The sequence below is a fragment of the Pectinophora gossypiella genome, chromosome 28, assembly GCF_024362695.1.
Source record: "Pectinophora gossypiella chromosome 28, ilPecGoss1.1, whole genome shotgun sequence".
Taxonomy (NCBI): domain Eukaryota; kingdom Metazoa; phylum Arthropoda; class Insecta; order Lepidoptera; family Gelechiidae; genus Pectinophora; species Pectinophora gossypiella.
In genome coordinates this window covers 2920533-2935164 of record NC_065431.1, presented here as the reverse complement: position 1 = coordinate 2935164, position 14632 = coordinate 2920533, and the positions used below count along the sequence as shown (strand labels likewise).

Below are 14632 nucleotides of genomic sequence, written 5' to 3'. Positions count from 1 at the left end.
TTACGATGTCACTAACACCCTGTATATGACAAGTAATAATAATTAAATACATTAGCCCTCGGATTAACGAGGAGTACTTGTTTTATAGTGTATTTTAAACAAAATAATAATTTTAGTGGATTTTACTCCGAAAATTAAATGTTTATACTATGATAACATGCACAATGTCATTACTTATTAAAAATATGATGTTCCATCCTTCTTTTTCGCGTCGAGCTTATATTTTTGCAAGTTTTTACCACGCACTTTCCTGTGTTGCCATTTCGGCGCCTAATCGCGCACTGAGGGAAAGTACTGACAACGTCGCTACATTAACAGTAACTTTGCGTTCCACTTTTCGCAGATGTTTAATCTACGGTAGTAGTAAATCTATGGGTGGCTCTCTCAGTTCGAAGATCTACCCAATAGCTGTAAACACATTACATAATGCAGGGAAAACACCAGCTAGAGATTTCGGGAGTGTTACCATTATCAAAATAAGCAAATGTTCTTTTACATCCGTTTTACCATAAACAACTGTCAACTGTGACATTAATATTATAGTTATTTTAAGACTGGTGAGGGCCGAGGTCCTGTCCGCGAAGGTCCGTGTTGATCTATAGGGCTGAGGCGTAACGTAGCACTGAAATATATGAAGATATTTTCACATTTCACACAAATGGCTATCGCTTCATCGATTCAGCTGCGTGCGGTCGCTCTCTCGCTCTAGCAAACGACGGTTCTAAGTAACAGAAAAGGACAAAAGCATAGGAAAGTGCGAGGAGGTGCTGACGGGTGTGGTTTGACTTCCATGTGTAATAATCTAATAATGATTAACAAAAACACTGTTTAATCTATTATTTCTTTTTATTTCGGCGACGTAGGTACAAAGTATAATAATACAAAATAAACCGTTTAATCAAACGTAGAGATCAAAAATTCACTGAAAAATATAAACTATAAAGTACACTTTATATAGAAATGCGATTTTGGTTGACAAAACTTAAATTTATTTTAGTTTAGATTGGCTGAATCACAACCAGCCAATGCTAGGCGTCAGCCACTGTTTATTGGCTGTATGCATGTGTGTGTGTGTGTGTGTGTGTTATGTGTGTAGCTTATTTGTGTGGGTGTTAAATGTGTAACTGATTGGCGTGTTGCAGTAAACGCAAGCGAAGGACTGCAAATTTTAGAACTATCAAATTAAAATAAAATTAAGTTATGTCCCGTAGAATCATCACCAATGAAGTTACTAAGCTACAATTATTGAGTATAAATATTACACTTTTACAACTTAAACAAAACTAAAAAAAAGTAGTATGACAAAGTAGAAATGAATAAGAACAGTGAGGGCTAAAAAGGCCACAATGAAGCAATTCACCTAAAAAAAAGCAATATTGCTAATTGACATTTGTTGATATTGTGCACTTACTTTTATATATATATATATGCGCGAATGTCAAATAGCAATATTGCTTTTTAGATGAACTGCTTTATTGTTGCCTTTTAAGCACCCAGTTTTCCACAATTGGGAACCAACGCGCATCTTAAAAAATAGCAATGGAGCTCAAAAATTGGAACTATTTACCCTTAGTCGCACTCCGGACACTACATATAAAAATTTCATTCTAAGTGCGCTAAGATGCATAAGTGCGAGCGAGACAAGACAGCTTTTTCTTAGCGGCTTAAGCCATTTAGTCTAAAGTAAGACCCAGAGGGGGTGAGGTAAATATAGCTCGGCGACCGACACGAAACTCAAAAAAGCCTTTATCCGCTTTTATAAACTATTGTGAATAATGGCACCGATTCCTGCAGATACATCCTAAATTTATTTTAAGTTATACCTAACATTTTCTTGTCCGCCGAAAAGGAAAGGGACGGATGATTGACAATTGTTAACTGTAAAACGAATGCATAACCCGGGCGAATAAAATGGGAATCTCGCTCGGGTTACTGGACAATATAAAATTTTGGAAGGGTTTTTTTTTGTATTTTAAAACTAACAGTTGTCAATCATCCGTTCCTTTCCTTTTCGGCGGACAAGAAAATTTCAGGTATAACTTAAAATAAATTTAGGATGTGTCTGCAGGAATCGGGTCCATTATTCACAATATTTTATAAAAACGACTTAAGATAAAGGACTTCTAGACTGGAGAGCGTGCTATTTTAGATAGTTTCGGTAACGGTAATTTTCCCCCCCGCTCACCATTCCATGCCGAGCTAGATTTACCTCACCCCCTCTGAGACTTACATTAGTAAGCCTAAGGAGTAAGAATGAGCACACGCGGACTGTTTATCTCGCTCGAACTTACGCGTTTGGCGACACACGATATAGATGAGATTTTTGTATTGAGTGTCCGGTGTGTGCCGAAGGGCTAAATTGCGATATTGTTTGAAGAGTGCGACAGGTATACATTTAAATCACATGATTCTGTTATCCCTTTCTAACCAAAGACAGGTCTCCTAGATAATTAGTATTGGTGCTGATTTTTTATATTTCTTTTTTCACACATATTTCATGCACTATAATATCACTGCGACCTGTATGATCTATTGTGTTCGCCGCCTTATGCTACGGCTCACTTCTAAGCCTTTCCATATATACAGGGTGTTAGTGACATCGTAACGAAAACTTTGAGGGGTGATTGAGGCCATGAGTCTGAGTTGATATCAAGTGGAATTTTCCGTCGCAAAAGTATGGAACTGAAAATAGTTTAAAAATACTAAAAAAAATCATGAATTTTGCGACGAAAAATTCCACTTGACATTAACTCAATCTTGGTCTGAATCATCCCCCTGAGTAATCGTTACTAGTAATCGTTACTGAGATGTCACTAACACCCACACACACACACTAAGTTGTTGTAAGTACACATTAAGTTGTGATTTTTTTTAACAAAACCTCCCTATAGGCAGTAGTTTTACTTCGGGCAAAAACTGTAGTCTCAACTTTTCTCTCTCTCTATTTAAGAGCTGCGCTCTTGTCGGTGGAGTAACCGCCATTCCTCTCTTCTTCCCGCCAAAACCTTCACCTCCCGATACGACACGACCTGCACCTTCTCTTTTATTTGTTTCATAAATGTTATCCTAGGTCTACCCCTTCCTCTCTTCCCTTCAATTTTTCCTTCTATAATGTTTGTTATAAATGAATCGTGTCGTATCAGGTGGCCAATCATATTTCCTCTCCGGTTCTCTATAGTCTTCAATATGGTTCTCTTTTCTTCAACTCTTTCCAGCACTTTTTCATTTGACACCATTTCAGTCCAGCTTATACCCTCCATCCTTCGCCAACACCACATCTCAAACGCTTCCAACTCAACTTTTACCTGGTTTGAAATTAATGAGAGTCCTTCCAGGCTACGTTCCCATTAGATGGCGCTGTACAGAGTTGCCTTCGTTTAACCTTCTAATTACACGGATAACTGACATGCATCTTTTATCTTTGTTTTTGGGTATAAATGATGACCCTTGTTATTACACCCAGCCACAACACATCTTCCACCCATTATTATTCTGATCAAAATAAAGAGAAGCAATATAGGTAGCAACATAATTGTACACCATACCTGATCCAAATATCAAACAAAAAATATTTTTATAATATGCATCTGCCCAAACAATGACAAAATAGGTATCTCACGTATATATCACGTGAAATCTGTACAGCGCCATCTATTTTGTATTCTTCTATCGTATGGGTTGTGAGGTGGATTACCAACCCCATCAACCCTGGTGTCAGGGTTACCACTGAACCGAGCACTGATTGAGGTATTGTTAAAGAAAATCAAATCCGAATGTGATTTTTCGATGGCGTTTAAGTGGTTTTCACCATAAGGCGACAATATACAAAAGTGCTATTTTATAAATGAAAAACCGTGCTGAGCGTTACATCTGACATAAGTAGTCTTGTACTAAAAGTAAGTAAATTATTTTCAATTTATACAAATATCTATCAGTTACTAAGGCACTAAACACTAACTATATTTTTTCACATTTTTACGTGTAAAAGTATACAGTATGTTTATATGTATAATTAATTCAATACTAACTTGAATTAATTGTATAATTAATTCAATACTAACTTGAATTAATTATACATATATGTAGTAATAATTTCTTATTTTATGCATAAGTAATTTAATATTATTCGTGAAAGTTGTAAAAATATCTCATATTCTTCTTCGTCATTATTATGTGTTCTGTATACCCTAATAGGAATTATAGTGGGTTTACTTTGTAGGATAACTTAAGAAAACCCTTACAGTGTTAGTGACATCATAACGAATACTGACAGGGATGATTCAGACCATGATTCTGAGTTAATATCAAATGGAATTTTCAGTCGTCGAATCATGGTCTGAATCATCCCTCAAAGTTTTCGTTACGATATCACTAACCCACGACGCTGCTCCACTGCGGGTTGGTGTTGCTATGGTAAATATACAAAAAAAAGCTATTTCTCAGCGTCATATGAATATGTCATAATTTGGATAAACAACTTTCATAAATAATATTTGTTTATTTAAAACTTCTGTCATTTAGAGCTAATAAGCGTAACTGCTACCACACTATCGGAGTACCTTGATTTTTTCTTTTTTAATTTTTTGTCATGGTATCTGCGTTTTTTTCGATAATGGGTGAGGGTTGAAAATCAGTGCTGCCCTCGCTGAACCCTGGACTTTTTTTCGGTGGACTCCGGCACCCATGTACATTTATATTTTGTGTTTTTTTTTTATTTTATTCTTAGGTTAAGTAATAATGTTGTTAAATAGTGTAAATGTATATGTGTATTGTGGTTGGACCGAAATAAACGTATTTATTATTAATATTAGTAAAACTAGTTGTTATTTGAGAATTTGCTTGCGTTCCTCTTTATAATCGGCGTGCGTGTATGAATAGATTGCTGAATCAAATCAAATATACTTTATTGAATTATTGCACACAAAGAATACATACAAACATTTACAAAACATTTAGCAACAGCACAAATGGGCGGCCTTATTGCTCTGAGGAAATTTCTTCCAGGCAACCACTACCAGGAATCAGCCATGAATGTGGCGAAAGCAAGTGTGTCAGGATCGAATCAAATGGATCCATAGACTCTGCTTACCCCGGTGGGAAATAGGCGTGAGTTTATGTCATCTTTATAATTGGATTCATTAGATACCCGATAAATTAGCTTTCGGTGAATAGTGGGTACTTTGTTCATCTTGCGATGGATGTACCTCTGACTACCCCAATCGGGATATAGTTGAAAGCTAATGTTATGTCGCGATTAACATTTACAATAGGGTATTTCACTGGGAAAAAAAAAACTAAAATCAATACTACGCCGAAATATGACATATTCTTTGAAAAAAAAAAAAAAAAACTCCCATATCTGTGAGTTTTGGTGAAATTACGATTAGTAGCACTAAATAACAAAATGTTTCTTTTTAAATGTTTACGCTTAATTAATTATATTATACAAAATGGTATAAAAATGTAAAAAATCGGTGGGGAGCAGTCTTTTGAAAAAGTAAGTCTAGAAATCTCTTTACAGTCTTTTTTTTGTTAAATATTTCGGTGGAGATTGCATTTTTTTTCCTCATAATAGTTAGTGGAGCAAAAGTAACCTCTACCGGTTACTTATTTTTTTTTATACTTATCACATGAAATATTTTTCTTTTTATAATTTCGGCCTAATATCTACTACGGCCTGTAATCGCGGTTGATCAGTAAAGAAATCTTAAATATTTCGAAAAATATTCCGTGTATTTGAAAAAAAGAAAAAAAAAACTACAAGAAAGCATAAAAACGAAAATTAACTAACAAACCATGGGGTTTTAGCTGACAGAATATGTCCCATTCAAATGAAGAACATTTTTTTTGCACTAATTCTGTCGATGGGCAATATCGTTGGCCCAAAATCGAACTTTTTAAACAAAAGGACAACATACATACCTACTCGAAAACTGAAATGCACTTAATTTTTTATTTTTCTTGTATTTTTTTTCTTTGAACTTGTATGCGGTATAAATTACGTTACGAAATATTCACTTGACAAATTAAGTAAGACTAATCCTTATAATAAAGAAAGTACAAAAAATATACATAGCATTTAATATAAGAGGTGGGATATTTGAAAAAAAAAAAGAAAAGCTGGAGCCCGATTATTCTTAAAGTACCCGCATTAAACAAAATTAAAACTTGCAATAATAATATAATAGAAAATCAGATGGCATACATGATTATTTATATTTTACAACGAAAAAAAAACTTTCAAAAAAAAAAAAGAAAAGCAGTGACATTGGTTGCTTTATACTCTCTTTCTAACAAATTAATAGCAATGTATCAAATCTGATTAGTCTTGCGACTGATTTGCAGAAAAAAAACAAAAAAGTTATTATTTTGTTTAATGTTCATTACGTTTGTACGATTGATTGATTGAAATCCAATCTTTGGGTAATTGCAATGATATTGCAAAAATCTAAAGCTAATATCAAAAAGTAAAGTTTTTTATATGCTATTTCATATCTATCCGAAAATATCAGGCTGCAGCTGAGAGCAATATTAAATATTTCAATCCATGACTTAGGATTGAAAGAAAAATGGACCTTATTATTACTTTCCTGTTTCGGCCACACGATGCGCAGAGGTGATGACAGTTTAGAAAATCTGACTGTGGTTGGGAACACTGAAGGCAAAAGATCGCGTGGTCGTTCACCAACTAGACGGACTGATCAAGTGAAAGACTCGTCGTCATCCAAGTTCTACACAGTAAGGGAAGCGCTGGACAGAAACCGGTGGAAGCAGATCATCCGCTCCAGGCAACCCTGATGCTGACCACGATCCTCAGACATGAGGAACCGACCCAAGAGAGATTACTTTCCTGTGATCGTTATTTGTTGAATCATAATACTGTTTGTCAAAATATTGTGAAACAAACCATGGTTTTTAGCAGACAGAATATGACCCATTCAAATTAAAAGCATAGATCAGTAATAATAAAGTAGATTTTTCTAAACTCTGTCGGCACTAATTCTGTCGATGTTCAATATTGTTACAACCATCATGTAACCTTACAAATAACAATCACAGTATAGTAATAAGATCGATTTTTCTGAACTTTGTCGGTGCATGTTTGAAATATGCAATATCGCTTTAAAAATAAATTACATCGTTTCCTAACGGTAGCACAGAAAAAATATAAAAAAATATATAGAAAGGTACTTACAAATTCTCGTCTATTACTAAATTACTTGAGTCTCTTGAATCATTTAAGTCTTCTTTATCACAGTTGGGTTCAGAACTTCCGTTCTCCGAACCCTGATTTGTTAAATTCTGACATTCCTGCGCCATGTTTTGAACATCCTGTTCAAAATTCTGTGGAATATTACCATCTTCCAAACTCTTAGGTCCACTTTCGAAAGTCTGAGGATCCTTTTCCGGACTCGAAGGACTATTTTCGAAATTAGAAGAATCCTTTTCGACGTATGGCGACTTGCTTTCGAAGTTTCGAACGGCCTCTTCGAAATTATGAGTATCGCTTTCCTGAGGATCTTTAACCGCGTACGACTCATCGATTTCGGAATTCTGCCGATCATTTTTAAAATTCTCATATTCCTTTTGGAAATTATGACTATAGCTCGTTGAGTCGTTGTCCGTTTTCGCGAAGTTATCGTTTGAAGAACTCTCTCCGTCCACGTTTTCGTTTTCCGTTGAGTTGTCTTCGTTATCATTATAATCGCTAGTTTCTTCGGGGCTTTTCGCTTGTGTGAACATTGACGACAGATTTCGAATGTAGCTCTCCATGTTAGCTGCCAGAGCCGTCATAATCTGATTTTCTATGCTCAATATATTATTAGCATCAAAAATAGCATTGAAACTATTTACACCGTCTGGCGTGTCGTTAGATGGTGCAATGCCAGATTTTAGCAAATTAGCTAGAATAGGATTGGCTCTTAAGGTATCCTGATTAGCGATATCTGAATTTGCGTTAAAATTCTCCTTTTCTGGAAGACTATCTGGAAGTCGTTCTTGGATTTCTGGATTTTTGGAATGTGTCCGTCTGTGGAGGACGAAAACGTCTGGATCCTTGAAACATTTTGAACATTCCTGGCACTTATAAGACGTATTAGTATTGTGAGGATCTAGATCTTTTTGGTTTTCCTGAAGCCTTTCTATGCCATTTCTGTTGGCGTGTTTCTGTAACAGTCGTTCTATGTCGGTTATGGAAAAATTTGTCGGATGTGATGTGGTCAAATCCGTGGGTTTCGTATCGTTTGGCCCTTGTGTGGGAAAATTTTGGGTACCTGTAACAAAAACGAAAGAGACTGGTTGTAGGTGGCCAGGACAGATAATTCGCACGACAGAAGACTGCATGTGGACAAATGGCCGTCGACCTCCGGGATAGAGATTGCACTTGGAAGAAAACCACCACCCATTGTGATCCATCTTAGACCATATCGTCAGTTACCATCAGGTGAGAATATATTATTAAAAAAAATGTGTGTGATGCCTAAAACTATCGTGTGAGGAACCAGAGCATATTACATTCCAATCCTACAGAGAATACTTTCTAAATCATTTATTTTTTTAATTATTACGCATTTAAGTTTTAACACCCTGGGTGATCAGGGCAGCCTCATAGGTGCTTTCGCGTATCCCTTAGGCAAAGGATTGGTCAACCAGATAGAGACAGTCACGTATTTCACAAAGACTTTAATTACCCAGGATAATGGTCTTCGTCTATCGTGTGGGTTGTGAGGTGGAGTACCAGCCTCATCAACCCTGATGTCAGGGTTACTATTGAGCCACCAGAAGCCCCTGACACGGCTCATGTAACGACTACTTACTTACATCAGTAAGTAGTACCCGGGACCAACGTCTTAACGTGCCTTCCGAAAGTTCCGAAGCACGGACTAATGGTAAAGTACCCCAGATATGGATCAATGAAAAGAAGAAGACCAATTAAGAGATGGGAAGAAGAAATGAAAAGCACAGCAGGAAATATGTGGAGGGAAGGGCTGGAGAGGGACAGGGATAAGTGGAAGAAGCTGTTGTTAAAAGATAAATGGATGGAAGAATGAATGAATGAATGGATAAATGGATGGATGGAAGAAGATAAATAACAACTTAAAACATATTTTAAGCACATTTTAAATATTCTCTTGTGAGGTGGATTACCAACCCCATCAACTCAGGTGTCAGTGTAACTACTGAGCCGCCAAAGGCCCCTGACATGGCTCATGTAACGACTACTAACTTACATCAGTAAGTAGTTACCGGAACTAATGGCTTAATGTGTCTTCCAAAGCACAGATCATCTTACTTTCGGACAACCAGGTGATCAGCCTGTAATGTCCTAACCAAACTAGGGATCACAAAGTGAGTTGCCTGGTACACCAAAACATACAAGGAATATTGAGCAAGGAACTTGAAATTGAACTTTTTTTAAACAGTAATTGTGTTGATATTATGTGCGTAACTGAACATTGGCTAAAAAAACATGAGTTCGTTTGCTTCAATAATCACCAGGTTGCCAGCTCGTACAGCAGGGAGACGGCTATCCGTGGCGGTTCATTAATATTAGTACGTAATTGTTTAAAATATAAGGAACGAACGGATATTGTAAGTCTCTCAGTTGAGCGAACTGTTGAGCTAGCCTGTATTGAACTCAGCCGGCTTATTGTATTGAGCGTATACAGACCCCCCGCTTCATCTTATGATCTATTTGAGAAAGTTATTGATGAAGCTTTATGCAAATTATGTAATAAAAGCAAACATGTTATCGTCTGCGGTGATTTTAATATTGATATTCTGGAAAATTGCTCATTAAGTACTACATTCAAATCTTTATTTCTGTGTTATAATCTTGTAAATCTTTTTTCAGAACCAACCCGAATCACGTCACAGTCCGCGAAATGTATCGATAATATTTTTAGTAACTTAGAACCTTGTGATAAATTAATAATTAATAAATTAAAGTCAGATCACTGTGGTCAACAAATATCTTTCAACTTATTTGTTGACCGCTCACTGAAAAAGGATGTTACATGCAATCCCATATCAAATAGTCGTTTAGAACAATTCAAAGATAATATGTCAAACAAATTACCAGAACTTCCTTACTGTGATGACCCAAATTTGTTATATAACTCCCTATTTAATCTAACAAAATCGGAAGTTAGTAAAGTATTTAAGGCAAAAACAATTAAGAAAGCAGACACACCAATCTTTAGTGACTGGGCGACGGTAGGAATTTATAAGAGTAGAAACAGGTTGTATGAACTTTATGAAGAAAGAACATACAATCATAGCGTAGCTTTTCACGACTATGTAAAACGGTATTCAAAAGTTTTCAAACGTGTTTGCGTTACCGCGAAGGCAATGTTTGTTAGCAGTAAAATTAAAGGTAGCTCAGATATTATTAAAATGACTTGGAAAGTTATAAATAGCGAAAATGGGAAAGTCAAAGCACGCGATCTCGAGTATCAATTACAAATTGACGGTAAACTACTCACAAATGATAAGCAAGTTGCTGAAGCTTTTGAAAAATTCTTTACTGACATTCCATTTTCAACTACCAAGGACTTGAAGTCATCTCCTGCACTCGCTCAATCACTTGTAAGGGAGCACATAGATACGTCCAAAGTAGATAAACTAACATTTACACACGTGAGTCCTAGGGACGTCTTAAGAGCTTTTAAATCTTTAGAAATCAAAAAGACTGCAGATCTTCATGGTCTCTCTGTTAAAGTCATTAACTCCGTGATTGATTGCATAGCTCCCTATCTATCATGCATATTTAATAAATGTGTAGACAATGGTGTGTTTCCAGATTTAATGAAGCACAGTAAAGTCATTCCATTGTTTAAAGCTGGTAGTACTTCTGACCCTACTAATTTTAGACCAATATCTATACTACCCACGCTTAGTAAAATATTTGAAAAAATTTTATTACTGCAATTACTTCAACATTTCAATTTAAACAATTTAATGTCTAATAAACAATTTGGTTTCTCAAAGGGTCGCTCTACAACCGATGCTGGTGTTGAGTTAATAAATCATGTTTTTCAGGCTTGGGAGGAGTCCAAAGATGCTATTGGTGTCTTTTGTGACCTTTCCAAAGCCTTCGATTGCGTTTGTCATGATATATTGATCGCGAAACTTCGTCACTATGGAATAACAGATAATGCCATCGCTCTTTTGGAGTCGTACCTTAGTGGCCGCGTTCAGAGGGTTGATGTGCATGGCTCCAGATCGTGTGGATCTAACGTCACTATAGGCGTCCCGCAGGGCTCAATTCTAGGTCCATTTCTATTCCTAGTTTACATAAACGACCTACCTAGTCTTGTAAAACATGAGGTGGTGCTGTTTGCAGATGATACCTCCTTACTTTTTAAAGTAAAGAGACGACAAGATTCCTTTGACGATGTAAACAACGCCATTTCAGAGGTAGTGGATTGGTTTACTGTAAACAACCTGCTACTTAATGAAAATAAAACAAAATATGTTTATTTTACGTTATCGAATGTTAGTAGGCCCCTCAATTCTATTATTGTAAAAAATAAGGAATTGGACCTCACGGATACTGCTGTATTTTTGGGAATTACTTTGGACGCTAAGCTGCAATGGAGTCCCCATATTGATAAGTTGTCCAAAAGGCTCAGCTCAGCAGCATTCGCGGTCAAAAAAATTCGTTTAATAACCGATGTAGAAACCGCGCGATTAGTTTATTTTGCCTACTTCCACAGTCTAATGTCGTACGGCATCTTGCTGTGGGGTCATGCTGCAGATGTGAACAGCATTTTTGTTCTGCAAAAGCGGGCCATTCGGGCAATTTACAAATTGGGACCCAAGATGTCACTTAGAAATAAATTTAAAGAAATTAATATTTTAACTTTGGCATCACAATATATCTTTGAAAACTTAATATATGTAAAAAAACATATAGGATTATTTGCAAAAAATAGCGATCGGCACATTGTTAATACCAGGAATAAAAATAAACTTGCTTTACAAGTCAGTCGATTACATAAGATTACTAAATCTTTTAAGGGGCAATGTATACGTTTTTACAATAAGATTCCCATTGACATTCAGAATTTGCCTTTCAACTGCTTTAAGACAGTAGTTAAACAAAAACTTTACAAAAAAGGTTATTATAAAGTTAGTGATTATTTAGAAGATATGAATGCATGGGATTAACTGTCTGAGAACTGATATCAGGCAGCTAAATTAATCAATTGTATATCAATATTTTATGTTTATTTTTATTTTTTTAAAGAACGTCTAGGGCCCTGTGCCGAGGTTTTTCTTGCAGCTTCTTTTCCCCGGCTATACAGGTTGTGAGAAGCTGCAGTAGTTTTAGGCGGATGAGACGTTCGTTATGTAAAAATTGACGATTCAAAGTGTAACTATGTTACCTACTGAATAAAGATATTTTTGAATTTGAATTTGAATTTGAATTTTTGTGATATGTCCCCACCGGGATTCGAATCGGGATTAAACCAATGGACCACAGAAGCCATTCAATTCTAAATATTAAGTTTAATATAAATATCACGATTTATGTTTTATGTTATAATATTGTTGCTGTCACCTCTTACGTTGCTGTGCCCTTGCAGGGCGTCACATGTACCTAATACCATGTATGTAACACTTAACTGCTTGTGACTTTGCAATGAATAAATGAATATGAAAGACTTGTCCTAATAATAGTGAAATTAATATTAATCCTCACCATTCGTAGCAGCTTGCATGGCCAGCATGGTCTGCATGTATATAGCCTGTGCCATCTGATGCTGCATCTGAAAAATATATTTCAATATTTTAGGTGTTACAGCTGGTATAGATTATTAGAGGTTCGCCGCCAAGCCGCGGAAGAATACGAAAGCGTCCCTGTACGGCGGTGATACGACCACCGGGGGTTTTAGTCGGTGTGAGCCCGACATAACCCTCTCGCTACCTCCGCGGTCGGAGGGTATAGGGTAGGCATTTCCCCTCGAAAAAAAAAAGAGTATTACAGGTGCCTGACTTCTGTGGGGTTCCTGAATAATAAACACTTATTTCTTCTTTCTTTAAAACTATTGGTTTAGCCAGAGGTACATCTTAGAGTATTTCATCAATCCATCAATCATTCGTCAATCGATTTTTGTTTTAATCATAAATCATGATTGACGAATAGTGGATAGATGTCAGGGATGTTAGGGAGCTCCATAACCGTAACTGAAACTAATATAAAAAATAATCCGTAACCGAATCCGAAATAAAAGTTTCGGATAATATCGGATAGGGGCGGAGCCTAATTGAGACACCTTATGTCAAGTTGTTTTGATCAACTGGCCACTGCCAGTGTCGACACACAAGCCGCGCGCATTGTTTGTTTTTTTCTTCTTTTGTCGTTATAAATAAAACCACTTTATTAGGTACCTACTTGTATTTTACTTTTGAAATTCCTAAAAAAATAATATCCGTAACCGAAATTATCAGAAACTAACGGATAATCCGAAATATTTTATTATCAATATCCAAAACCATGCCTGGTAAAATAATTATTCTTAAATCCGTATACAATCCGTATCCGAAACTTCATATCCATAACATCCCTGATAGATATATATCTCTCTTAAGATGAACTAAGTACCCACACTTCACCAACTGTTAGACTGTGACAGATGGCAAGCCATATTGCCGTCTAAAATGGCCAAGTTATTAATAGTTAAGTATTTGTGTAAATTTTTTATTTTATTATGGAAAATATAAATAAACTTACTCGAGGGTCGATCACATTGGTAGGCAAGTTATTAGGCATCCATGTCACGGAGTTCCTGGTTCGATGTGTGGTCGGTGCTGGTAACTCTGATGGTAAATTCTGTGAGGGGATGGCATCTTTACGGAGCGTTCGCCATTGCCCTGGAATTCAAAAAAGGAGATAGGTACTCAGCATTAAAATAACTAGTGCTTTAGAATTTTTTCGGAAAAATACCACTTAGCAAATGTTTATATAACATAGTTTCCATGCAGTAAAATTACAATTAAATTGAATTACTATGAACAATATCTCTTGTTACTTAAAAGGAAATGTGTGCGTATAAAATTATAAGGGGTTTGTTGAAGAATTACGCCAAGCAACCAATGTAAAAAATACATTTGATTAGTTTCCAAAGTAGACCTACCTTTATTTTTTCCCACGCTTGTTATTGTATAATCCTCAGGTCTAAAATGCAAACTGCATACTTTAGAGTATTTTGTATATGGCTTGCCCCTTTTCAGGATTTTATTCCACAGCCGTGCAAGCTCCTCATCCCTCGGAAATTGATGAAAAGAAACATTCTTAGCTTTTCCGGCCATTGATGTACAACGCGGCACTGTGCAATAATAAGGCATTTTGCTAACTCGTAACACACTTAATAGCACTAAATCACATAGTTAAGCCAGTATTTTAGTATTGTTTCACTTGTTTAAACACAAAAATGTAATAAAAACAAACAATTCGCGCATAAACACCAAGCGCCGCCATGTTCGAAATAAATATAAAAAAAATACTACAAGTGTTGCTACCTGCAAATTTAAAACGTTTGTTATTGTCTATGATATAAAGATTGCTATACACAGCGCGTTTATGAAACCGCTCAATATTCTTAATAATTTTGCTTAGTAAAATGCC

The 14632-nt window shown here is 36.0% G+C and overlaps 2 protein-coding genes across 2 annotated transcripts in view; one reads left to right on the top strand and one right to left on the bottom strand.

Moving 5' to 3' along the window:
- The first annotated feature begins 3476 nt into the window (after positions 1–3476).
- The window catches only part of LOC126379179 (putative mediator of RNA polymerase II transcription subunit 26), a 253823-nt gene continuing 242667 nt past the window's right edge, over positions 3477–14632 (top strand). Inside the window, exons 1-2 of the mRNA XM_050027854.1 lie at positions 3477–3896; positions 5005–5105. The gene's annotated coding sequence lies outside the window, so the exon portion shown is untranslated. The remainder of the gene's footprint in view (positions 3897–5004; positions 5106–14632) is intronic.
- Positions 5099–14476, bottom strand: LOC126379295 (homeobox protein 4-like). Its single transcript, XM_050028002.1, has 4 exons — positions 14142–14476; positions 13739–13878; positions 12707–12773; positions 5099–8273 (listed from the first exon to the last, which is right to left on the bottom strand). The coding sequence occupies exons 1-4, from the start codon at positions 14350–14352 to the stop codon at positions 7192–7194; spliced, it is 1500 nt and encodes a 499-aa protein (XP_049883959.1). The 5' UTR covers positions 14353–14476; the 3' UTR covers positions 5099–7191.